The following is a 25,848-nucleotide window of genomic DNA, read 5'->3' on the forward strand; positions in this document are numbered from 1 at the left end:
TGTGACAAGTGATGTTGCCCATGAACTGTACTGAGAACTTTTACCTTTTCGTCATTTTTTATAAATGTTTTGGGTGACGGATTGTATTGCCAAGTTTCTAGATGAAACTAAGTTAGCAGGAACAGTAAGTTGTGTGGGTGGAAGGAGGAAGTCTCAAAGAGCTGCAGGCTGACTAAGTGAGCAAAACTCTGGCAGTTGGAGTTCAATGTGGGGAAGTGTGAGGTCATCCACTTTGGATTATGAAAAGCATAGATGGAATATTTTCTTTGTGGTGCGAGACTGGGAGCTGTGAAGGAGCAGCGAGATTTAGGAGGCCGTGTGCACGGATCGCAAGTGCAGCTGCAAGAAGTATCACAAAGGTTGATGGAATGTTGGCTTTTATCTCAAGAGAATTCAAGTTCAAAAGAGATGAAATTCTGTTTCAGTCGTACAGAGCCTTCGCTAGACCTAGTCTGAGATACTGTGTTCAGATTTGAACATCCTAACATCATCACTCAAAGGTTACGGGGAAAAGGCAGGAGAATGGGGTTGAGAAACTTATCAGTCATGATTGAATGGCGGAGTGGACTCAAAGGGCCGAATGGCCTAATTCTGCTCTTATATCTTACGATTTTATGTTGGAGAGGGTACAGCACAGAATCAACAGGACATATAGGCACAAGGGCAGGTTACACAGATTTCCTTGAATTTAGGAGGATGAGAAGTGATTCCAACAAGTTATTATTGACATTTGATGAAGTAGTTGCAGAGAAACTATTTGCTTTGATGGGGAATCCAAAACAAGGGGGAAGTACCCTTAGACTTGGAGCTAGACCACTGTGGAATGAAATTAGGAAACACTTTTTCACACACATGGTGGTGGAATTCTAGAACTTTCACCCTCAAAAGGATGTAGGTGTTGGAAAAATTTAAAATTTCGAGATTCGGATGAGAGATTTTTGAAAGGTCAGAGAGTTTCTCAGAATCCAAAGATGTGTGGGTTAGGTGGATTTGCCATGCTAAATTGGTCCTTAGTGTCGGGGGACTAGCTAGGGTAAATGCATGGGGTTATGGGGATAGGGCCTGGGTGGGATTGTGGTCAGTGCAAACTCGATGGGCCGAATGGCCTCCTTCTGCACTGTGGGATTCTATGATTCTAATATGGATCAAAGGTGGGGAAATTAAGTTGAAGTAGAGATCAGCCACAATTTAACTGAACGAGACAATAGACGAGTGAGGGCCTACTTCTATTCTTGTGTTCCTATGACCAGAAATTCTTCACCCAAAGAATGATGAATGCATACATTGAAACTTTGAGGTAGGAGGCACACACAATAGTTACTCAAGAAACTGTTGGATGCTCTGGGTGTGGAGAGGAAGGGGAGGAGTGTACGTTTACTCTATAGCTAATCTAAGACGATCTTTCCCATCCCCAAAGGAAGTGGACCTTTAGAATTTGTTCTTGCAAATTATATGTTACAAGACTAATCTTGTCTTTTCCATCTAATCATTCCAGCTGTGATTATTGCTACTTAGTATTTTGCTCTCTTGTTCCTTCAGAGTCTCCCTTGTGCCATCTTACATGTTCTTCCTCCTATTCCCTGCATCTTCACGGTGTTGGAAACAAGGGTGATTGTGCTGTCCCTTTCTTTTCCTGTTATAAGAAAAGCCAAGATTGGTGTCATATAATCATGACTATTTGATTTATCTCCTATCCTACTGCACCAAACTTGGTAGTGTTTTGCATTTTGAACTTTTGTCCTACAGCTGTGTTTCTCAATAACAATTGAAATATTACAATAGCCTGTGTTTTATGGCTGTTGTAATAGAAATTAAAGTCTGAGTCACTTGCCCTTCAAATGAAGCTCCAATTATTCAGCTTCCAAGGTGTGTAATCAGGTGAGGGGGAGGAGTGTCTGAACAGGTAGTGAGCTGGAATTGAGTGTCTGCTACGGAACCTGCTCATTGCTGAGTCTGGTTTTTATCTGCTTTTTTTTTTGCTGTCCCTTGCAAGACTGGAAAAACTTGGTGACCTGGATGTGATGCACTCATAGCATTCTTCGTGGTCAGAAAACAACAAAATTCATTCATTAATTTTAATGTAACTCTTACATTATTGGAGTACAGAGTTAGCCATGAGGTGGAGATGCGGCATTGGACAGGGGTGGGCGCAGTAAGAAGTCTCACAACACCAGGTTAAAATCCAACAGGTTCATTTGGAATCGTGAGCTTTCGGAGCCTCAAGCTCCTTCATCACCTTCATCCGAAAGCTCGCGATTCCAAACAAACCTGTTGGACTTTAACCTGGTGTTGTGAGACTTCTTACTGTGCTTACCCCAGTCCAACACTGGCATCTCCACATCACATCTAAAAGTAAGTTAAGGGAATAAAATGAGTAGATTTAATATAAAGTTTTATAAAAATAGTAAAGGGACAAATATCTTAAGATGGACAAATCTTCAGTCAGGTTGTGATGGTCTCCATCCAGGGGATTGAAGATAATTGGTGAGGAAATTGCAGGTCCAAAGTGTTCTGCAGTTCAGAATTGTACTCCAGTCTGGATCTTTGAGAGAGTGACCCAACTGGATTACCCTCCAGCATTTAACTGTAGGAATTGACCTTGTAGACTCAATGGTAGATGTTTTGTCATTGAACCGAGGGGGCTATGTATTCAATCCATACTTCAGAGACCTGAGCACATAAACCAAGCTTACGTTTCAGTGCAATACTGAGAAAATCATAGAATCCCTACAGTGCAGAAGGAGGCCATTCGGCCCATTGAGTCTGCACCAACCACAATACCACCCAGGCCCTATTCCCATAACCCCACATAGAATCATAGAAACCCTACAGTACAGAAAGAGGCCATTCGGCCCATCGAGTCTGCACCGACCACAATCCCACCCAGGCCCTACCCCCATATCCCTACATATTTTACCCACTAGTCCCTCTAATCTACGCATCCCAGGACACTAAGGGGCAATTTTTTTAGCATGGCCAATAAACCTAACCCACACATCTTTGGACTGTGGGAGGAAACCGGAGCACCCGGAGGAAACCCACGCAGACACGAGGAGAATGTGCAAACTCCACACAAACAGTCACCCAAGCCGGGAATCGAACCCAGGTCCCTGGAGCTGTGAAGCAGCAGTGCTAACCACTGTGCTACCGTGCCGCCCTCTGGCCCCTCAAGCCTGCTCCGCCACTCAGTAAGATCATGGCTGATCTTTTCATGGACTCAGCTCCACATACCCATATTTACACTGCTAATCCCCCTGACACTAGGGTCAATTTAGCATGGCCAATCAACCTTAACCACACATCTTTGGACTACTGGAGAATGAGTGCTGGAGATGAGATAATTTAGGAAACATGGCAGTCACTCGTACACAGCAAGGCCTCACAAACAGAAAGGTGATAGTGACAAGATTCCCTGTTTTAGTGATGTTGGCTGAGGAATAAATATTGGCTAGTGGAGAACTGCTGTTCTTTGAAATAATGCCACGGAATCCTTTATGTTCAGCTGAGCAGGCAGCAGGACTTCAGTTCAACACCCAGCTGAAAGCCACTGCTCTATTAGAATGCTCTGGCAGTACAAACTTCTGACTCGGAGGTGAGAGTGCTGTCCACTGAGCCACGGCTGGGGAGTTTATTTTACACCAGTCACTGCTGTCATAGCCTATTAATTCCAAATTAACATAAGAACTAGGAGCAGGAATAGGTCATCTGGCCCCTCGAGCCTGCTCCGCCACTCAGTAAGATCGTGGCTGATCTTTTCATGGACTCAGCTCCACTTACCCACCCGCTCACCATAACCTTAATTCCTTTGCTGTTCAAAAATATGTCTATCCTTGCCTTAAAAACATTCAATGAGGTAGCCTCAACTGCTTCACTGGGCAGGGAATTCCACAGATTCACAACCCTTTGTGTGAAGAAGTTCCTCCTCAACTCAGTCCTAAATCTGCTCCCCCTTATTTTGAGGCTACGCTCCCTAGTTCTAGTTTCACCCGCCAGTGGAAACAACTTCCCTGCTTCTATTTTATTTATTCCCTTCATAATCTTGTATGTTTCGATAAGATCTCCCCTCATTCTTCTGAATTCCAATGAGTATAGCCCCAGTCTACTCCGTCTCTCCTCAAGCCAATCCTCTCAACACTGGAATCAACCGAGTGAATCTTCTCTGTACCCCATCCAGTGCCAGTACATCCTTGCTCAAGTAAGGAGACCAAAACTGTTCACAGTACTCCAGGTGTGGCCTCACCAGCACCTTATCCAGCTGAAACATAACCTACCTAAACTAGTGTCAGTTGCGTCAACAGCGTAAAGAGTGGAGCTTCCACAGACATAGGTCTTCAGACAATCTGGAAATTTTTAAAGAGAGAAAATGCGAGATGGAGTACTTTGTAGGCAATATACTTGTTTTTAAATAAAGGAAACACTATGGCACGCTACTCCTGGGAGCGCCAATCATTTCTGCATCAAGCACTCTCGGGTCACTACAGCAGAGTAGGGGTCACTCCACACTTCCCCCAATCTCAGAAGGCAGGGAAATGGACTTGAGGTAAAGATGAATCGTGACCAAATAGAATGGTAGAGCAGGCTCAAGGCTCTGAATAATGGTCTCCTGCTCCTCTGAGCCATCATCTGTGGAGAAGATTTGTGTTCTTGATGATTTTTATGTTGTAAATCCCTGTCCACAAGGAACTAGACTGAGACCGACCGACTCATTTCAGGTAGGACCTTTACAAGCAATGGACAGGAGAGACTTCTGTCTGAGTAGGCTGGGGTGGATTTGACATTGGTCTGTGAGATGAAAACCTGTGTTTAGAACACTGCACCATCTTTCATGGAGATAGAATCATAACGTTACAGTGCAGAAGGAGGCCATTTGGCCCATCGAGTCTGCACGGACAACAATCCCACCCAGGCCCTACCACCCGTAACCCCACATATTCACCCCACTAATCCCTCTTATCTACACATCCTGGGACACTAAAGGGCAATTTAGCATAGTCAATGCGCCTAACCCTCTCATCTTTGGACTGTGGGAGGAAACCGGAACACCCGGAGGAAACCCACGCAGACACGTGAAGAATGTGCAAACTCCACACAGACAGTGACCCAAGCCGGGAATCGAACCCAGGTCCCTGGTGCTGTGAGGCAGCAGTGCTAACCACTGTGCCACCGTGCTGCTAACTCATTTCACATGGGACTATATATTGTATATATCTATACTATAGATTATATTCTATAATTTTTAAAAAAATTGGTAGCCAGTAACTGGTATTAAAACCCAATTGGAAGGAAAGATCAAACTTGCAAAGAAAGATCGCAGTGGAAATCTGATTAGCTGCCTTCTTGATTATTCTTCGGAATATTCATGGGAGCTTGAGGATGGTTTTGCATAAATCAGGTCAAATCAAATTAAGTGTTTTTAAATGATTATTTCCCCCCAACTTGGCTCCTATTCCAGTGGTTGGCTGGATGTCCATTACACAGAAGGATATACTATCCACACAGCCCCGATGTTTGGTTTCATTTCTGGAGTCCATTGGGAGTCAGGGCTGCTGGCATTCTGTAAAATGCAAAAAGCAAAGGGCTCATCTGCACATGTTTGAAACTTGATTAGATAATTAAACCAGACAGTTTCAGGCTGCAATTGTCAAGCATCTTGCACTTTCAAGGTTGTTTCATCCTTGTGTCTAAACCTCTCTGGGCTTCCCTCATCCCTAATGTTCTAACCTCCTTGAGCCCGACAACCCTCCGACAATTCCCTGCTGCTTCTAACCGTGGCTTTTTGTACATCTTCACTTGCATCACTCCAGCATGAGTGGCTGAATTGTAAACTGTCTCGGTCCTCAGCCCCAGAAATTCCTCCCTCCCAAAATCTCCACCTTTGTCCCCCTTAACGATGCTCCTTAAAACCTATTTATTTGATCAATCATCCATCCCTGATGTCTCCTTTGGCTTTTTGTTAAGAATGTGTGACGCTCATCTTTAATATTTTAAAGTTTATTTATTAGTGTCACAAGTAGGCTTACATTAACACTGCAATGAAGTTACTGTGAAAATCCCCTAGTCGCCACACTCCAGTCCCTGTTCGGGTACACTGGGGGAGAATTTAGCATGGCCAATGCGCCTAACCTGCACATCTTTCGGACAGTGGGAGGAAACCAGAGCACCCGGAGGAAACCCACACAGACACGGGGAGAACGTGCGGACACAGCACAGACAGTGACCCAAGCCAGGAATCGAACCCAGGTCCCTGGCGCTGTGAGGCAGCAGTACTAACCACTGTGCCGCAGTGGTATCATAGAGTAGAATCTATACAGTACAGAAGGAGGCCATTCGGCCCATCGAGCTTGCACCGACAACAATCCAGCCCTATGCCCGTAACCCCACATATTTACCCTGCTAATCCCCCCCGAAACTAGGGTCAATTTTGCAATCGATCTAACCCGCACATCTTCGGACTGTGGGAGGAAATAGGAGCACCTGGAAGAAACCCACGCAGACACGGGGAGAATGTGCAGACTCTATATAGATAGTGACCCAAGCTGGGCATCGAACCTGGGTCCCTGGCGCTGTGAAGCAGCAGTGCTAACCATTGTGCCACTGTGGTATATAGATATACAATGTCATGGATGTTAATATTAACGTACAATGTCATGGATGATGATAAGATCTGATTCACTGTAAAATGTTTAGGTTTACGAAACACATCCTGAATAATTACTATATGTGTCTGAAAAGGATTACTGTAAATTAGCTATAAAAAGTGCTGCACTTACTGTCTGTTGTTTGTGTAGTAATGCTTACACTGTTTTGGTGACTGTTAGTTTCCACATCTGTGCATTGCTGTTGTGCAATACAGCGCCATGGTATGGTATGATTTGGGTTGTATTTGGCACGGTTTCTGCCATCAGATTTTAAAAAATTAATCACTGGGAACTAATTTTGAAAATCAGCTTTTGAATTATTGTTTTCGTAATTCAGATTACTACCTGGATTGCTAATTGAAGAGTTTCTTAATTTAACAAATATAGGAACTATTGATTTTTTTTTTTTGCAGCGTCATAAGGCATTGATGTGTAATGATTGTGCAGCTGCCACAGGCCGTAGGTTTGAGAGCTTTAATTAAATGAAAGCATGTGTATATAGTGGGCTGTACTTGTTGTATGATCCAGTTGTATTTAGTGTTTTGCTCATATGTTAAGTAAAGAAACAGCAAATAGTGTAATACTCAGACAATGCAATGCTCTGAATTCATCTACTCAAATTGTATCAATATCAGCAGTGAACCTGCAGTTGATCTTTGGATGAAATATTGGGCGGCACGGTGGCACAGTGGTTAGCACTGCTGCCTCACAGCACCAGGGACCCAGGTTCGATTCCTGGCTTGGGTCACTGTCTGTGTGCAGTTTGCTCCACATTCTCCCCATGTCTGCGTGGGTTTCCTCCGGGTGTTCCGGTTTCCTCCCACAGTTCAAAGATGTGCGGGTTAGGTGGATTGGCCATGCTAAATTGCCCCTTAATGTCAGGTGGGGCTAGTGGGGTCAATGCATGGGGTTATGGGGATAGGGCCTGGGTGGGATTCTGGTCGGTGGAAGCATGATGGACCGAATGGCCTCCTTCTGCACTGTAGGGATTCTATGATTCTATGAAATGTTAACCTGAGGCCCTTCTTCCCTCTCGAGTAGATGTAAAAGATCCCAAAATGGGGAAATTCGCCCGGGTGTCTTGGCCAATATTTCTCTCTCAACCACATCACCGAAACAGATTACACGGTTATTATCACTTTGCTGTTTGTGAATGTTTGCTGTGTGTGTTTAAGTTGCTGCTGTATTTCTTGCATTCCAACGGTGACCACACTTCTGAAATATTTAATTGGCTTGGGGTGTTCTGAGGTCATGGAAGACACCACATGAGTCCAATTTATTTTTGTGTTAGATTCAGACAGGACGAAGGACATTATTCAACAATATCCTAGCTTGGTAGGACAGAACTTATGTATTGCTGAGAAAAAGAAACCTTCTGTCGAAGATTTTCATCTTGCACTCATCAGAACAGATGCAAGATTACAAAATTTCAAAGGGAGCAGCAATTTATACTGCACGAGAAAAGGATGCCAATTGGTTGGCAAGTGGAGAATGCACCGAGGTTATGAGGACAGTTTGGATAGACTAGGCTGGTATTCCATTGAGTAGAGAAAATCAAGGAGTGATCTAATTGAGGTGTTTGAAATTTTTAAAGGATTTAGTAAGCCTGATAGAGACAAACTCTTTCCTCTGGTAGGGGGTAGTCAAGAACAAAGAGGAATGACCTTAAAATTAGAGCTAGTCTTTTCAAAGATGGTGCCAGGATGCATTAATTCATACTGGAAATCTGGAACGCAAACCCCCAAAAAACTGTTAAGCCGAGGGTTCAATCGAAAATTTCAAAACAGAGATTGGATAGGATTTTGTTAGACAAGAGTTTCAGAACTAAGGTGGATAATGAGCACCCATACAGACACACACGCATACCCGATCTCCATGCACGCGTATCTGATCTCCACACATGCATACCCAATCTCCACGCACGCATACCCAATCTCCACAGCAACAAATGCCCAGCCTCCATACATATGCCAACACATGCTCAATCCCCTACATACACAGCAACGCACAACCCAACCTCCAGCCACACACCAATGCATGCCCAACCCCTGCACCCGCCAACATACATCCAACTACTTTTCTTCTGTTACAGGGGCGGCATGGTGGTTAGCACTGCTGCCTCAAGTGCCAGGGACCTGGGTTCGATTCCCAGTTTTGTGTCTATGTGGAGGCTGCACATTCTCCCCACGTCTGCATGGGTTTGCTCCAGTTTCCTCCCAAAGACGTGCTGGTTAGGGTGCTTTGGCCATGCTAAATTCTCCCTCAGTGCACCCGAACAGGCATCCGAGTGTGGCGACTAGGGGATTTTCACAGTAATGTCATTGCAGTGTTATTGTAAGCCTACTTGTGACAATAATTAATAAACTTAAACAGACAGTGACCCGACAGTCATAAAATAACTTTTTTAAAACCCCTCCACATGAACACATACATGTACACACACGAGCACGCACACACATGAACATGCGCATACACGCATACAAACGCATGCACGCATGCGCACAAACACATGCGCACGCATATATGTGCGCACAACATATGCACATGCGTGCAAACACGTGTGCGCACGTGCACAAACGCAAGCGGACAAACATGCATGCACACATGCATACGTATGCACACAAATGCACGTATGTGCACAAACACACGCGCGCGCATACACGCACTACAGAAATTACAGATAGCAATCAGGAACAGAAATGGTCTTTTTTCCTGCCAGCTCTGAGGCACTGAAGTAAATTGCGGTATTTCTGAAAATTTACAATGATTGTGAATTTAGCCAGGGAACTTCCACACTCCCTGTGGGTCAGGTTAGCACAGACCATGCATTTAGCAACCGAGCTATCAAATAACGCTTGACTCTCAAAATACTTTGGAACTGGTTCCATGAAGTATTAGAAATGGCGAATGTAGACGCAGCGGTAATAAAACGGTGGTGAAATTAAACTAGTTTTCATTATGTTCCTTTGTTTTGTTTCACACCAGTGTGTTTCCTATGAATCATCTTCACCCTTTAGATTTACTGTACCTTGTCAGGCAAACCAATCTTAAGCACTGGAACTAATACAGTCTGCCATAAAAGGGAGTTTACAGTATTAACTGTTTCCTTTTCAGATCAACGAACTAAGCCATGTTCAGATTCCTGTAATGTTGATGCCAGATGACTTCAAAGCGTACAGCAAGATAAAAGTGGACAATCACCTTTTTAACAAGTAGGCGGATATTGCTTTCTGTAGTTTCATTGTATAGGCAGAGAAGGAGATTCTTTCAGGGTTAATTATTCAAATTGGCTCCACTAAACTGTCCAACGCTATCCTCAAAATGGTGCATTTGAACCTTATTTTATCGAGCATGCAAGCAGGGCTTTAAGAGTTTTCCAATATATCAGATTAATTGAAATATTGTGAGTCAGTTTTAGCCCATGATGTGATAGCGTTTGGATTCAGTTTACACTGTGGAAAGTTGAGTTCTTATTCAATGTCCTTTGAAGTGAGTTGTAATCAGTTTCATGTGTGAGTTTGCTGCACATTCCTGATCCCTTACCTTATGCCTAGGCGAGGGATCAAGTGCTTGGATGAAAAGGACAGAGGCAGGAAGAATCATTGAGCTTGACATGTTTTATTGCCCACCCATGCAACGGGCTGCCTACTTGAGGAATGGCTTGTGACATGAGGGTAGTTACAAAAAGGGCGAGGAAAAAAAAATTTTGGAAAAGGGATGGCGGACCTGCTGATGTAGTGGAGTGTTGAGTTGTGCCCAATTCGCTTAAATTTCAATCTGAACTTTGTTGGAGTTTTAACAACATCCAGTGATTGTCTTTGGGAGTTGGGATTCTTTTCTCGTGAAGAGAGAAAACCTGAGAGGTGACTATTAGAGATCTTTAAAATCGATTTGATTTGATTTATTATTATCACATGTATTAACATAAGTGAAAAGTATTGTTTCTTGCGCGCTATATAGACAAAACATACCGCTCAGAGAGAAGGAAACGAGAGAGTGCAGAATGCAATGTTACAATCAAAGCTAGGGTGTAGAGAAAGATCAACTTAATGCAAGGTAAGTCCATTCAAAAGTCTGACGGCAGCAGGGATGAAGTTGTTCTTGAGTCAGTTGGTACGTGACCTCAGACTTTTGCATCTTTTTCCCGAAGTAAGAAGGTGGAAGAGAGAATGTCCAGGGTCAAAGTTATGAAGGGGTTTGATATGTTGGATGCAGAAAAGGCAGCACGGTGGCACAGTGGTTAGCACTGCTGCCTCACAGCATCAGGGACCCGGATCACTGTCTGTGTGGAGTTTGCATGTTCTCTTCGTGTCTGCTCCGGTTTCCTCCCACAGTCCAAAGATGTGCGGGTTAGGTGGATTGGCCATGCTAAATTGCCCTTCGTGTCAGGAGGACTAACGGTAAATATGTAGGGTTACGGGGATAGAGCCTGGGTGGGATTGTTGCCGGTGCAAACCCGATGGGCCGAATGGCCTCCTTTTGCACTGTCGGGATCCTAAGAAATTTCCATTTGTGGGTGGTCCAAAATTAGAGGAGATAAATTTAAGATAGCAACTAATAAATCCAGCAAGGATCTCAGGAGAAACATCTCCACCCAGGGAGCATTTAGCATGTAGAACTTGCTACCGTGTGGAAAGTGACTAAGGTGAAAATGTTTAAGCTAAGTAGGTTCATGAGGGAGAAAGAGTTTGAAGGTTCGAGAAGGCTCGTTTGGAGAATAACCACTGGCATAGTTGGGCCGATTAGTCTGTTTCAGTGCAAACAAATGCCATTAATTTTCTAACTGTGCCACAAGTTCACAAGGTTATAAAGCAAGCCTCAGTTAAGGGTGGTCGAGAGGCAGTATCAGTAGCTGCTGTTGATAACTCCACATTGTCTTTGTGCTCATCGGTGAAAGCAGGGTAAGACGCAGTTAGGAAATAATTACTGACTCAAGAACCAAATCCCTTTTATTTCTTTTCTGACCCCCGTTTCCAATATTTCTTGGAGATTATAATGAAATCATAGTTCCTAGCAGGGGAGTAGGGAAGAGTTCAGGAAATACAGCAATAAAAATAGATTTATCCAAGTCTCTCCGATTTGCTGTTTTGCTAGACTCCTGCACAAGGAGGGTAGAAAGAGCAGACAAAACAAATCTCTTAAATCACATTGATTCACAGGCATTTTGGTGTTTTATTAAAAGTAAACTATTCTAAAAGTCCCACTTTAAAGAAACTGTTCATTATTTATTTTACAGGGAGAATCTTCCAAGCCGTTTCAAATTTAAGGAATATTGTCCGATGGTTTTTAGAAACCTGCGGGAGAGATTTTCCATTGATGATCAGGATTACCAGGTTGGTTTCTTTTCATTTCCTGCCGCTCGGGTATAATGGGACAGGATCTGCTGAATTTGGACAAAGGGTCCCTGTGAATTTTAGCAATAGGTTCTGGAGGTTGTCCACTGACTGAATGCTGTTTGGTAGAAACCGAAGATAACCTATTTCTGTGAAAGCCCTCACTGTCAGGGGGAAGGTTGTTCCTTGCAGTGCAGTTGGCTGCACATTTTATTAGGGGTAGTTCCAATTTTTATATCTTTTTTTTATGGTGGGCCCAAATTGTTACACTCTTGTGGTTTTGATCTGCCTTTTTTATATTTAGTACTTGGTCAGTTTTATTTTGATCGTTGTTTTCTCCTCAGCGTTGGCCTTTTTCTAAATTAATTTGTGGGACATGGGCGTCGCTGGCTGGCCAGCATTTATGGTCCAACCCTAGTTGCCCCTTGAGAAGGTGGTGGTGGAGCTGCCTTCTTGAATCGCTGCCGTCCATGTTCTGTGAGTTGACCCACAATGCCGTTAGGGAGGGAATTCCAGGATTTTGACCCAGCGACTGCGAAGGAACGGCGATATATTTCCAAGTCAGGATGGTGAGTGGCTTGGAGGGGAACTTGCAGGTGGTGGTGTTCCCATGCACCGGCTGCCCTTGTCCTTCCAGATGGAAGTGGTCGTGGGTTTGGAAGGCGCTGTCTAAGGATCTTTGGTGAATTGCTGCAGTGCATCTTGTAGATAGTACACACTGCTGCTACTGAGCGTCGGTGAATGTGGTGCCAATTAAGCGGGTTGCTTTGTCCTGCTGTACATTAAAATGTTATTAAGAGTTGTGAGTATGCAGATTAGGGCTCATGTTTGTGTGGAAGTATGCCTGACTAGCACTGTGTTCATGTGCAGCCAACTTTAAAAGGGAATATCCCGAAGAGGGAACAATATTTTGTGGTGTCAGCAAATCCAGCCCCCAGATTACTCAAAGGGGGCTGGTGTTTTTTCTGACAAATAAGAGATGCCAGGGTATGCAGGAAGTAACTGAGTGATGTTCCTTATACTGTTGTGCATTGTATTTAATGTCAGCCCAGTTGAAGTTTGTTCATTCTACAAGTTAAAATTTTGTTGCAAGAAACTTTTAGGCAAGTGTAAAGTTTGAGTTTCAGAGGCATTAAACTTGAGAAGAATGGAAAAGCACCAACTCTGTAAAGCTCGGTAAATTAAATGTTCCGCCCAGGATGAGTCTGAGTCACACTGGCTGGGAATGACCCAGTTTCGATCACTCATCTGTTACTGACTTACTGATCTCTGCTGGGGGGTGGGGCAGGGGAACATCAGCTAGGATCTGCTCTCCAGTCACCCACCTACTTGAATGAGTGTCAACACTGACTCACACAGGACAGAGGTGCAGGTATGTAGATGGTGCTGGTAATATCATACTGCAGTGTGAGACAACTTCTTTGGAATGGAGGAGAAGAAAATTGGACAGGTAGAAGACCTGAACATTACTGAAGGTGGTGACAAAAAGTGTGATCTACACTGTGTGATATATTTACAGTGAAAAGTAGAATCACAGACAAGTAAAGTTTATTTATTACTCACAAGTAAGGCTTACATTAACACTGCAATGATGTTACTGTGATATTCCCCTAGTCGCCACACTCCGGCGCCTGTTCAGGTACACTGAGGGAGAATTTAGTATGGCCAATGCACCTAACCAGCACGTCTTTCGGATTGTGGGAGGAAACCGGAGCACCTGGAGGAAACCCACGCAGACACGGGGAGAACATGCAGATTCCGCACAGTGACCCAAGCTGGGAATCGAATCTGGATCCCTGACGCTGTGAGGCTGCAGTGCTAACCACAGCGACACTGTGCCACAGCACCAAAGGAGGTCATTTGGCCCATCTAGTTTGCACTAACTCTTACAAAGAGCAATTTGGTTAGTCCCACTGCCCTGCTCTTTCCCCATATCCTGCAAATCTTCTCCTTCAAGCATTTATCTGGTTCTCTCTTGAAAGCTATTACTGAATTTCTTTCTCCAACTCTATTAGGCAGTATATTCTAAAAAGCCCAGGCACTGGATTTTGCAAATTTAGTGATTATGTTAGCGTGACGAACATCAATGAACATCCCTGTTACACAATTAATCCAATTGAATTTGCAACAGAGCTGGAGAAGATGAGTAGTTTCAAGTACTCCGGGTCAGTGGTGGCAGAAGATGGAAGGATGGAAATTAAGCAATGGATTAGCTCTCATTGGAATACTTGGAAGAATTCCTGTGGAGTGTTGCTGAATCAGAATGGAAGGTTCTACAAGACAGTTGTGAGCACCCTATCTTGTTATTTAGTGCAGAAACTTGGGCAACATCAAGGAGAGGAAAACCAACTTGATATTAATGAGATGCTGATCTTTTGATGGATGTGTGGAATGACGAGAAAGGACCATATCAGAACCAGCACACACGTGGGGCTGGGGCTGTGTGGGGGTGGGGCTGGGGCTGTGTGGGGGTGGGGCTGGGGCTGTGTGGGGGTGGGGCTGGGGCTGTGTGGGGGTGGGGCTGGGGCTGGGGCGGGGTGGGGGTGGGTCTGGGGCTGTGTTGGAGATGGGATTGCCAGGATGGAGGGGAAGAGGAAGGCCAAAGATCAGGTGGAAAGGTGCAATAGCAAAAGACTTAAACACAGCGATATTAGAGCAGGAATCAGTGCCTCACAGCGCCAGGGACCTGGGTTCAATATGCAACAGGGCTGCATGTAATAGAATAATTCTTTCTTTTTGATATCTGCCGTAGCTTGGGTCACAGGTAATTAAATACTCCTCCAAAATAACTGCAGTAAGATTCCAGAACATCATTTTCTGAAGTACTCTTCCATTTTTATCATGGCTATTTTGATTGACAAATAAGGTTTTTTTATTTGTTAGTGTCACAAGTCGGCTTACATCAACACTGTAATGAAGTTACTGTGTAAATCCCCTAGTCGCCACACACACTGGTACCTGTTCGGGTACACTGAGGGAGAATTTAGCATGGCCAATGCACCCTAACCAGCACGTCTTTTGGACTGTGGGAGGAAACCGGAGCACCCGGAGGAAATTCACGCAGACACGGGGAGAACGTGCAGACTCTACACAGACAGTGACCCGAGCCGGGAATCGAACCCGGATCCCTGGCGCTGTGAGGCAGCAGTGCTAACCACTGTGCCACCGTGCCGTGTTAAAGTTGCATTGGCAGTTTATCCATCTTCGCTGCACTGATTTTAAGATCAAGAAATTTTCTCCAGGCAGCCACAGCAGAAACAACAAACTAACCGACTTCTGTTTGGGTTAAATTGACCGACAGTTTAACCTGTCATAAAATACTGGAAATTTTCAGAAGGACTAGAAACATCTCCGGAGAGATAAACAGAGTCAGTGGGCTGGATTTTCCTGCAGTTTTTTGGACCCTAATATTGGGGTTGAATGGGGTCCCAGACCCCAAGTTGGCCAGCAGGGATACTGACTTCGTGATCTTCTGGAAGGCGGCATCTTAATTGGCTGTCCAATTAATCTCACTGTCCAATCAAGGACAGCTGATGGGCGCTTGATGGAGGCCCAATCAGAGGGCTGGCAGCTTTGGAGTCTTGGTAGCCCCACCAGGAGAGAAGAACATTGCTGAAGCAGGTTGGGGGACTACAAGGGTTCCCCAACTTGGAGGTGCCATCTGAAGAATTGAACATTCTGCAAAATAAATTGTGGCCACAGCTGCAAGACTATTATTGCAAAGGGATAGCGCTTCCATGGGATGTCCTATGGTTGTGGCTCTAACCTTCAAAACGCAGCGGATCTACACCGCTCTGCTGTGAAGGAATCACCTCTGCGCCTCCTAGTCTGTTGCCGGGATGTACCAGGCTTCCGGCTATGGAATGCAGCCACATTAAGGCCTGCTGTCTGGAAAGATGCCAAGGATTGACGTTTTACTTGACAATCCTCGGATGGCAGGCAGGTAACTACCAAATCTCCCCCCAGAAACCGCCTCTCTAAAACTATGCCATTGGCGGGCACAGGATGGCAGAATGGCACCCAGAGTGGTAATGAGATATTGCTGCCACACGCACCCCCCCCCCCCCCCCCCTTCTGCCTCTGTGATAAAATGCAGCCATATTTCAGGTTGATGACTTTCCACCAGAATTTGGGAAAGTTAGAGATGTAACAGGGTTTTAAGCAAGTGAAAAGGGGGAGAGTGCGAGGAAACAAAATTCAGAGGATGGAAGACGGGGTAGATTAAATGACAAGAGAGATTAATCCATGAGTTGGATTGGATATGAATGTTCGGATTGCCTTTTGGTGAAGAAGACCTTTCAGTGGGGTTTGTTTAGTGCATGAGGGTCCAAGGCTTTGTTCCCATGCTGTCTGCCACAGAATGTGTAAATCCATTTTCCACCTTTTAATTTTAAATTTTCCTTATACTTCATTCAAAGAATGTCGTCATGCTTGGAATTTACTCCCTACTCCTAGTGCCTTGAGAAGGTGGTTGTGAATCATCTTCATGAGCTACTGTCTTTGTGGTATTCTTTTGTAGTGATCCAATGTAACTGAGGTGTTTTGCTGGATTGTTTGAGAGGCCCATGAAGGCTCTCACTGGGTGTGGCCAGCCTACCGAGGTAATAATCAACTAGTTTGGTTTCAACAACAATCCAATAGCTTTTTGGTAATTTTCTTTAACTGATACAAATAATATTTTTTTATTTCTACATTTTCCAAATGGAAAGGATTCAAAAGGTTAGCCATAGAAGTGATGTTTCCTCTTGTTGTGGAACCCAAAGCTAGAGGGGCATAAAAATTTGATAGTCACTAATAAATCCAATGGGGAATTTGGGAGGAAGTTCTTTACTCAGAGAATGCTTAGAATGTGGGACCCACCACCACACTGAGAAACTGAGACAAGTAGCACAGATTAATTTAAGAGGAAACTCGGCAAGCATGAGGGTGACAGGACTCGAAGGATATGTTAATAGGGTTAGTGAAGTAGATGGGGAGGACAGATCAGCTAAGTCAAATGGGCTGTCGCTGTGGTATAAATTCTACGCAACATCTTGATATTGCTCAATGAGCAACAGTGCTCAGAGCTGCCTTTTCCAAACCTGTAAGCCCACAAAATTCATGAATGAGCAAATTCTTAAAAAACAATGTAAATAGGATTCCTTTGTGGACTGATGTGCAAGGCTGTGTTTTGGAAATTTCTGAACTAACAGGTAAAGTTGTCATTTGATGTGGACTCCTAACCACACAGACAAGGTTTCATGTTTGATTCTCATCCGGCTCTTGCTCCTGTCCTGTGGTCAACTGGTGCAATCCGGCAGACCTGCACGCCGGGAGAGTTAGTCGGCTGAAAAATCATCCTGTGTTCTTGTTTCCGGTATGTCCAAACTGTTTGTGTTAGACAGTGGAGTCTTGCTGAGGGTAGGAATCTATTTCGTTGGAGTAGCCTGTCAAGACATTCACGATCAACTACCAGAAGGATGTAGAGCCTTTGGAGAGGGCACAGAAAAGGAAGTTGCCTGGTTTGGACGGTGGCACGGTGGCACAGTGGTTAGCACTGCTGCTTCACAGCGCCAGGGACCTGGGTTCAATTACAGCCTCAGGTGACTGTGTGGAGTTTATACATCCTCCCCGTGCCTGCGTGGGTTTCCTCTGGGTGCTCCGGTTTCCTCCCACAATCCAAAGATGCGCGCGTTAGGTTGATTGGTTATGCTGAATTGCCCCTCAGTGTCAGGGGAACTAGCAGGGAAAATATGTGGGGTTAAGGGGATAGGGCTTAGGTGGGATTGTGGTCGGTGCATGCTCGATGGGCCAAATGGCCTCCTCCTGCACCGCAGGGATTCTAGATTGGAGCGTATTAGCTATGAAGAGAGATTGGACGAACTTGGTTTGTTTTCACTTGAGCGTCGGAGGATGATGGACGACCTGATAGAAGTTTACCAAATTATGAGGGGCATGGATAGTCGGAGTCTTTTTCCCAGAGTAGAAATGTCAATTACTAGCGGACATAGCTTTACGCTAAAAGAGGGAAAGCTTAAAGGAGATGTGAGAGGCAAGTTTTTTTACACAAAGAGTGGTAAGTGCCTGGAATGCGCTGCCAGAGGAGGTGGTAGAAGCAGATACAATAGCAACGTTTAAGAGGCATCTTGACAAATATATGAATAGGCAGGGAATAGAGGTTCACAGACCACGTAGAGGCAAAAGCTCTTTAGTTTAAAAAGGCATCATGTGTCAGCACGGGCTTGGTGGGCCGAAGGGCCTGTTCCTGTGCTGTGCTGTTCTTTGTTATTCTTTTGATGTCTTGATCCACATGTGACTAGTGATCACTTAAATTAGCAGCAAGGACTGCTCACCGTTGTTGCTGGGTGATTCGCATCTCAGCATCAGTCACTGCAGAGGAAATTATGTGTGGCTGAGAGAAGGGATGAAATGCATCTTGGGCAGAGGCTCCGTGGGCTGTTTGAGTCGAGTTCTTGACTCTGAGCATCAAGCTTGGCAACTGCTGAACAAATGCTGTTTGAAAAAAAATGACGCAAACTGTGTAAGAGCAGAATAGAAAAAGCCTCCTGAAATAAATAGCCTTGGTGATCGATCTTTTTTCCAGTCCAGATTCTGGTACAGTCCAAGTCCAGATAAATGGCTGTGTCATCAAAGCTGGACATAGAATGATTTCTAAAGAATGGCTCACTTGAAACTGAGTTGCTGTATACTCAAAAATGTAGAATTTTGCAGCAGAAGTAACTTGCTATGGAGAGGCTGTTTTGTTGTAGTGCTCCATCTTACTATAGCAACAACTCTCAACTTGTTAGTCATGGTCCCATCTCCCCCACATGGGGAGAGATAGATAGCATTGGATTTTGATTTTATTTTATTTTATTATTGTCACATGTATTAACATACAGTGAAAAGTATTGTTTCTTGCGCGCTATACAGACAAAACATACCGTTCATAGAGAAGGAAACGAGAGAGTGCAGAATGTAGTGTTACAGTCATAGCTAGGGTGTAGAGAAAGATCAACTTAATGCAAGGTAAGTCCATTTAAAAGTCTGACAGCAGCAGGGAAGAAGCTGTTCTTGAGTTGGTTGGTACGTGACCTCAGACTTTTGTATCTTTCTCCCGAAGGAAGAAGGTGGAAGAGGGAATGTCCGGGATGCGTGGGGTCCTTAATTATGCTGGTTGCTTTGCCGAGGCAGTGGGAAGTGTAGACCGAGTCAATGGAAGGGGGCTGGTGGTGGATATGGGCATACTGGCTCCGTGGCTGCTGTGAAATTTGAATCTATTGATCTCAATGCAGTGAAGAGCTTCACGTCCCTCTGATACTCTCTGCCTGTCACACTGACTGCAGGAGATTTGGGCCCTGATTTTACTGGCACGGACGCCCGAGGCTCGTAAGATTGAAATGAAATGCAGCTGTGGCTAAAATTGAGGGAGATTCCAGCTACGGTAAGGTGAGGGTCAGGAGAATAGCATCAAATATTGGAGGCATATTTTTGACATTTAGGACCTAATTTTCCCCTCCTGCCCACCGTGGGAATTGTAGCAGGTCGGGGATGTGGTGATGGGAGGGAGAGAGGGATGGGGGGGGAGGGGGGTGATGGGTGGTGGACCACATGAAGATCTGTTGACCTTGGGTGGGATTTTCCAGTCTTGGGGCGAGCATGAACACTTTATAGTTACGAGAAAGGGAGGTCACAACTTTTTCTGATTTTGTAAGTATTATTAGAGGCTTCTGTGCGTCATTCCTTTTTCATAAATTCCGTGCATTTTTGCTGACACCTTAACATCGCCACTGAAGCAAACTTTCACAATGATGTGTATATATATTCTATGGTTCTACATGTGGACATTTAAGTGTTAAGGGCTCATATGAAGAACTCACTTGGATGGGATGCAGAAAAACTGTCAGTATCCATGGAATAATATTCCAGATACTTGGAGGGCAGGTGGCTAAAATAATGAGATCGGTATTAATATTGCATGATATATTGTGTTTTATTTCTTTCTGTCCAAATTTTTGGAGTACTGTTTCAGGAGTGCTGACTGCTTCCCATTCCTCTCGCAGCTGGTTACACTTCAGCCTTTTCTCCCATTAGCTGCTCCGTGGGTCACACTGCCTATTTTCAGGCAGTCTGCTACAAAACCAATGCCTGAGCCAGCTGCTGTGGCTGTTTGCTAGAGGAACCGCATGACAAACTGTCTTCATTTTCTTTTATTATCTCCTTGTGAGGAGAGTGGTTTCCTCATTCGATGCCTTAGTCATACCTGTAACCAAGGTCAGCAGAACGCATTATCCAACTTACTTCCGGTTTTCTAGCTCCCTTTGTAACCCCATGTGACTCCAAGCGGCACAGTGGTTAGCACTGCTGCCTCATACCGCCAGGGACCTGGGTTCGATTCCCGCCTTGGGTGATTGTTCGTCTGTGTGGAGTTTGCATGTTCTCCCCGTATCTGCGTGGGTTTCCTCCCTACGGTCTGAAAGATGCGCAGGTTGGCCGGATTGACCATGCTAAATCGCCCCCTAGTGTCCCAAGATGTGTAGGTTAGATGGGTCAACCATGGTAAGTGTCAGGGTTATGGGGATAGGGCAGGGGATCTGGGTAAGATACCCTGTCAGAGAGTCGGTGCAGTCTCGATGGGCCGAATGGCCTCTTCTGCACTGTAGGGATTCTATGATTCTGTCCATGGAACTTGGTTCAATCGAAAGAAGGAAGTGAGATTGGGGAAACTTGTTGTTCCCCTTAGAACAAAAAAAGATTATGAGGCAATTTGATAATTTAAAATCATGAAGGCTTTAAACAGAAGAGTTTCTTATTTCAGATTTCCAGCATCCATGATATTTTGCTTTTAGTTTAGTAACTAAAGAGAAATTATTTCCAATGGCCAGAGGGTCAATTATCACAGACCACAGCTTAAAGCAAAAGGCCCAGAGGTGACCTGAGGGAAAACATTTTTACTCTAGGTGTTTTCAAGATCTGGATTACACCTCCTGATAGAGAGGTGGACACAGACTTGTTGGTGACCTTTGCGAGGCAGTTAGATAAATGCTTGAAGGAAAAGAAGCTACAGGAATATGAGTAGAGAGCAAGGGAATGGAACTGATTGTATTGCTCTACAGAAGGGCCAGGGCAGACTCGATGGGCTAAATGGCCTCTTTCAGTGCTGTACAAATCTATGATTCTTGTAAAGTTGCTGGGTTGTGTAGGAATGATGACAAATGACTGCAACTCAAAAGGTTTATTATTATAAGATCTTCATTCTTACATGCCATGCCTGGAGCCACACTGGTGAAAACTCCCATACTACTGACTAGTCATTTCCCATGTAAAGGCCATGGCAATATATCCATGAAAACACATTCCTCATCTTCCCCATTTTAGTTGGGACAATCCATACTCGCGTGCAAAGGGCAATGTTGAATGCAGTAACAGAAAATTGAATATTTACATTACACAGAGCATGAGCTTGGGCCACAAAACCTGACACAAAGACCCAGCTTGTCCCTTCTCCCCCGACGTGTTTTTAAAAACAAAATGGCACATATATACCCCTAAGTCAGTACATAGTCCGTGAGCTTGGGGCTTTGGTCTACTCAGCCATCCTGAGTGTGTAATGACATCAGTTGGCTGAGCTTGGGATGCACCTGGGTTATTTCCAGAATCATAGAATCACAGAACCCGTACAGTGCAGAAGGAGGCCATTGGGTCTGCACCGATCACAATGCCACCCAGGTCCTATCCCCGTAACCCCATGCATCTACCCTCGCTAGTCCCCCTGACACTAAGGGGCAATTTAGCACAGCCAATCCACCTAACCTGCACATCTCTGGACTGTGGGAGGAATCTGGAGCACCCAGAGAAAACCCATGCAGACATGGGGAGGACATGCAGACTCCACACAGACAGTGACCCGAGGCTGGAATCGAACCTAGGTCCCTGGTGCTGTGAGGCAGCGATGCCAACCACTGTGCCACCGCGCTGCTGTCCACAGTGCGGGTGGCATCAAGTATCCCAGGAGTGGCTGCAGGACTTGAGGCATTGATAGCAGGAGGGGTCTCCATCTCCACCAGTACAGTGGATGCAGATTGTGGACTCGATCTGTCAACCTCTATGGCAGTTGGTGGTGCTGGTTTTGGTATCTGTAAAAGGATGTCACCAGGGCACCATCTGAGGCAACCAGATTGGATTTGGTTTGGGGGCATGACTGTGGATCATTGCCAGTTTGTCATAGCCGTGTGTGGTTCGCATTCTGACTGTCTAGCCTGGCTCCAGAGTCTGAGGGCATCATGGTCAGAGTATCGTTTTGTTCTTTCTCGCTGTTTCATGAGGGCTGCGCTCTCATTCGTATCCACTTTGAGTTGCAGCAGGGTCCTGGCGACCAAGGAAGGGATTTGAAAACAAGGATGAGAAGTTTGAATTGAAATGATGTTAATGTAGGAACCAATGTAATTTGGGAAGCAGGGCAGTGATGGGTGAATGGAATTTGGTGTGAGTTAAGAGACGGCAGCAGCATTTTAGAAGAGCTCAAGTTAGTTGAGAGTATAAGTTGGGAGAGTATTGTAACACAATGTTACAAGCTGAATTTCCCCATGATACGGCCATGCATGGTTCTGTTTATAAGCTGTTAAAATTCACTACATTATAAATCGTACAATGAAAAAAGCTGCATTTTTTTTTCCTTGAAAAATTGATCTTTGGAAACTGTTAGATAAAAGTAGAGTGAAGTTTATATATTAGTGTCACAAGTAGGCTTACACCAACACTGCAATGAAGGTACTGTGAAAATCCCTCCGTCGCCACACTCCACCGCCTGTTCAGGTACACTGAGAGAGAATTCAACATGGCTAATGCACTCTAACCAGCACGTCTCTCGGACTGCAGGAGGACACCGGAGCACCCAGAGGAAACCCACGCAGACACTGGGAGAACGTGCAGACTCCACACAGACAGTTACCCAAGCCAGGAAATGAACCCAGGTCCCTGGTGCAGTGAGGCTGTGCCACCGTGCCCCCCCGTAGCTGATTTTGTTTTGCAATTCTCCCCAGGGGCTAAAGTGCAGTGTCTAATGACCTCATCACCCTCAAAGTCATCAGACTGTAGAATCCAGGGAAAGATTATATTCGGTGTGTGATTCATAATGTATTTGAGGGAGGGAGAATTTTTGGTTTTGGACTGATATATTAAAATCCAACCTGGATTTACTTACAGAATACTGAAAGGCCTGGATAGAGTGGACGTGGAGAAGATGTTTCCGTTAGTAGGATAGACTAGACTTTGAGGGCACAGCCTCAGAGTAAGAGTATGACCCTTTACAACCGAGATGGGGAGTAGTGAATCTGTGGAATTCATTGCCACAGAAGGCTGTGGAGGCCAGGAGTGTATTTAAGAACAGAGAAAGGTTCTTGACTGGTAAGGGGATCAAAGTTCATGGGGAAAAAGCGGAGAATGGGGTTGAGAAACATATCAGACATGATTGAATGGCGGAGCAGACTCGATGGGCCAAATGGCATAATTTTACTCCTATATACAACAAAGAAAATTACAGCACAGGAACAGGCCCTTCAGCCCTCCAAGCCTGCACTGACCATGCTGCCCATCTGAACTAAAACTCATTACTCTTCCGGGGACCATATTCCTCTATTCCCATCCTATTCATGTATTTGTCAAGATGCCCCTTAAAAGTCAATATCGTATCTGCTTCCACTACCACCTCTGGCACCGAGTTTCAGGCACCCACCACCCACTGTGTAAAAAATAAAGCTTGCCTCGTACATCTCTTTTAAACTTTGCCCCTTGCACCTTAAACCTATGCCCTCTAGTAATTGACTCTTCCACCCTGGGAAAAAAGCTTCTGACTATCCACTCTGTCCATGCCCCTCATAATCTTGTGGACTTCTATATCTTATCATAGAATCCCGACAGTACAGAATGAGGCCTTTCGGCCCATCAAGTCTGTCCCGACCACAATCCCACTCAGGCCCTATTCCCGTAACTACACACATTTGCCCTGCTAATTCCCCTGATACTAAGGGTCAATTTAGCATGGCCAATCAACATAACCTGCACATCTTTAGACTGTGGGAGGAAACCCACACACAGGGAGAACGTGCAAACTCCACACAGACAGTGACCTGAGGCTGGAATTGAACCTGGGTCTCTGGCGCTGTGAGGCAGCAGCGCTGACCACTACGCCACCGTGCCACCCAATGGTCTTATGGATTGCATGCACATTTGGCCAGGATGTCTGCTTTTATCTAACTGATTGAGGCGTGCCTGTTGAGTTTGTCGGGGGGGTCACTTTCACCCAGTGAGTTGTCGGAATTAATTTGCTGCTTGTTTTTCATCCGTTCCCACTTCAAGTATTTGCACATGTTGGTGCGGGATTGTGGACAGAGTCATGTTAAACTTCCAACTTCTCTGACTTTCACTTTGTCTTTCAAATATGGTAAGAAATCTCACAACACCAGGTTAAAGTCCAACAGGTTTATTTGGTAGTACGAGCTTTCGGCGCGTTGCCCCCTTCATCAGGTGAGTGAAGAGTTCGGTTCACAAACAGAGCTATATAAAGACACAGACTCAATTACAAGATAATGGTTGGAATGTGAGTCTGAACAGGTAATCAAGTCTTTACAGGGTATTGTGAGACTATTGTGCAGAGAAGATTTACAAGGATGTTGCCTGGATTGGGTGGCATGCCTTATGAGGATAGGTTGAGGGAGCTCGGTCTTTTCTTCTTGGAGAGACGAAGGATGAGAGGTGACCTGATAGAGGTGTACAAGATGTTGAGAGGTATTGATCGGGTGGATTCTGAGGCTTTTTCCCAGGGCTGAAATGGCTGCTACGAGAGGACACAGGTTTAAGGTGCTGGGGAGTAGGTACAGAGGAGATGTCAGGGGTAAGTTTTTCACTCAGAGGGTGGTGGGTGAGTGTAATCGGCTGCCGTCAATGGTGGTGGAGGCAAACTTGATAGGGTCTTTTAAGAGACTTCTGGATGAGTACATGGGACTTAATAGGATTGAGGGTTATAGGTAAGCCTATATATAGGCCTAGGTAGGTAGGGACATGACTGGCGCAACTTGTGGGCCGAAGGGCCTGTTTGTGCTGTAGCTTTTAAATGTTTTTCTATGTTCTACTTACTGTGCCTATCCCAGTCCAACGCCAGCAACTCCACATCATTTCAAATATGGTTTTTGGAGCTTGGTTTAAGCCAGTGATGGCCTCTCCTCTTTATTAATAATGAGTAAAAAATTGCCTGAAAGACTGAGCAGGTCAGGCCACATCTGTGCAGAGAGTAGACACGTTGGCACTTTGACCAGGAAACTTTGTCAGAAATGCCTTTCTTAATCTTACTCCCAACTCCAGATTAGATCATTGTTATCGGGTAGAAAATGAGGAGAAACGAATGGAGATTAAAGGTTAGTTTATTTAAGATAAATCAAGTAGAGAATGGGCATATTAGGCGAGGAATAAAATAATTAAAGCTGAAAATGGGGGAAACAATGAGGAGGGAGAAGAGTGGGGGGGGGGGACACAGGACCGGCAGAATTAGTTTTTGCTTCAAGTTCTTGTTAAACGTTTCAAGCCAATGTTATGAAAAATGTTTAGAGTTAATATTGCAGTCATGAAGCTGTTGCTGCCACTTGAGTAGATTTATTACCGTAATAAAAACAAAATACTGGAAATGTTCAGCAGGTCAGCTAGCTTCAGTGCATGAGAGAAGCAGACTTTCCGTATTTACAAAGCGCCTTTCACAGCCCCTGGATATCCATCCCAGTGTGATTTACAGCCAGTTAAGTACTTTAGAAGTCTAGTCGCTTTTGCGATTATAGGAAATGTGGCAGCCAAAACTGTGCTCAGCGAACTCCCACAAATGGCAACGAGACAGTGAGCAGATAACCTGT

At 44.8% G+C, this 25,848-nt stretch overlaps 1 protein-coding gene across 4 annotated transcripts in view; it reads left to right on the plus strand.

Moving 5' to 3' along the window:
- The window catches only part of LOC144500756 (phosphatidylinositol 5-phosphate 4-kinase type-2 beta-like), a 115,161-nt gene that overhangs the window by 14,282 nt on the left and 75,031 nt on the right, over nt 1-25,848 (plus strand). For all 4 annotated transcript variants that reach the window (XM_078224156.1, XM_078224153.1, XM_078224155.1 and 1 more), the window contains exons 2-3: nt 9,753-9,850; nt 11,875-11,971. In XM_078224156.1, the coding sequence (XP_078080282.1) occupies nt 9,753-9,850; nt 11,875-11,971 (195 nt within the window). The remainder of the gene's footprint in view (nt 1-9,752; nt 9,851-11,874; nt 11,972-25,848) is intronic.

The sequence above is a fragment of the Mustelus asterias genome, chromosome 11 (genome assembly GCF_964213995.1).
Source record: "Mustelus asterias chromosome 11, sMusAst1.hap1.1, whole genome shotgun sequence".
NCBI lineage: Eukaryota > Metazoa > Chordata > Chondrichthyes > Carcharhiniformes > Triakidae > Mustelus > Mustelus asterias.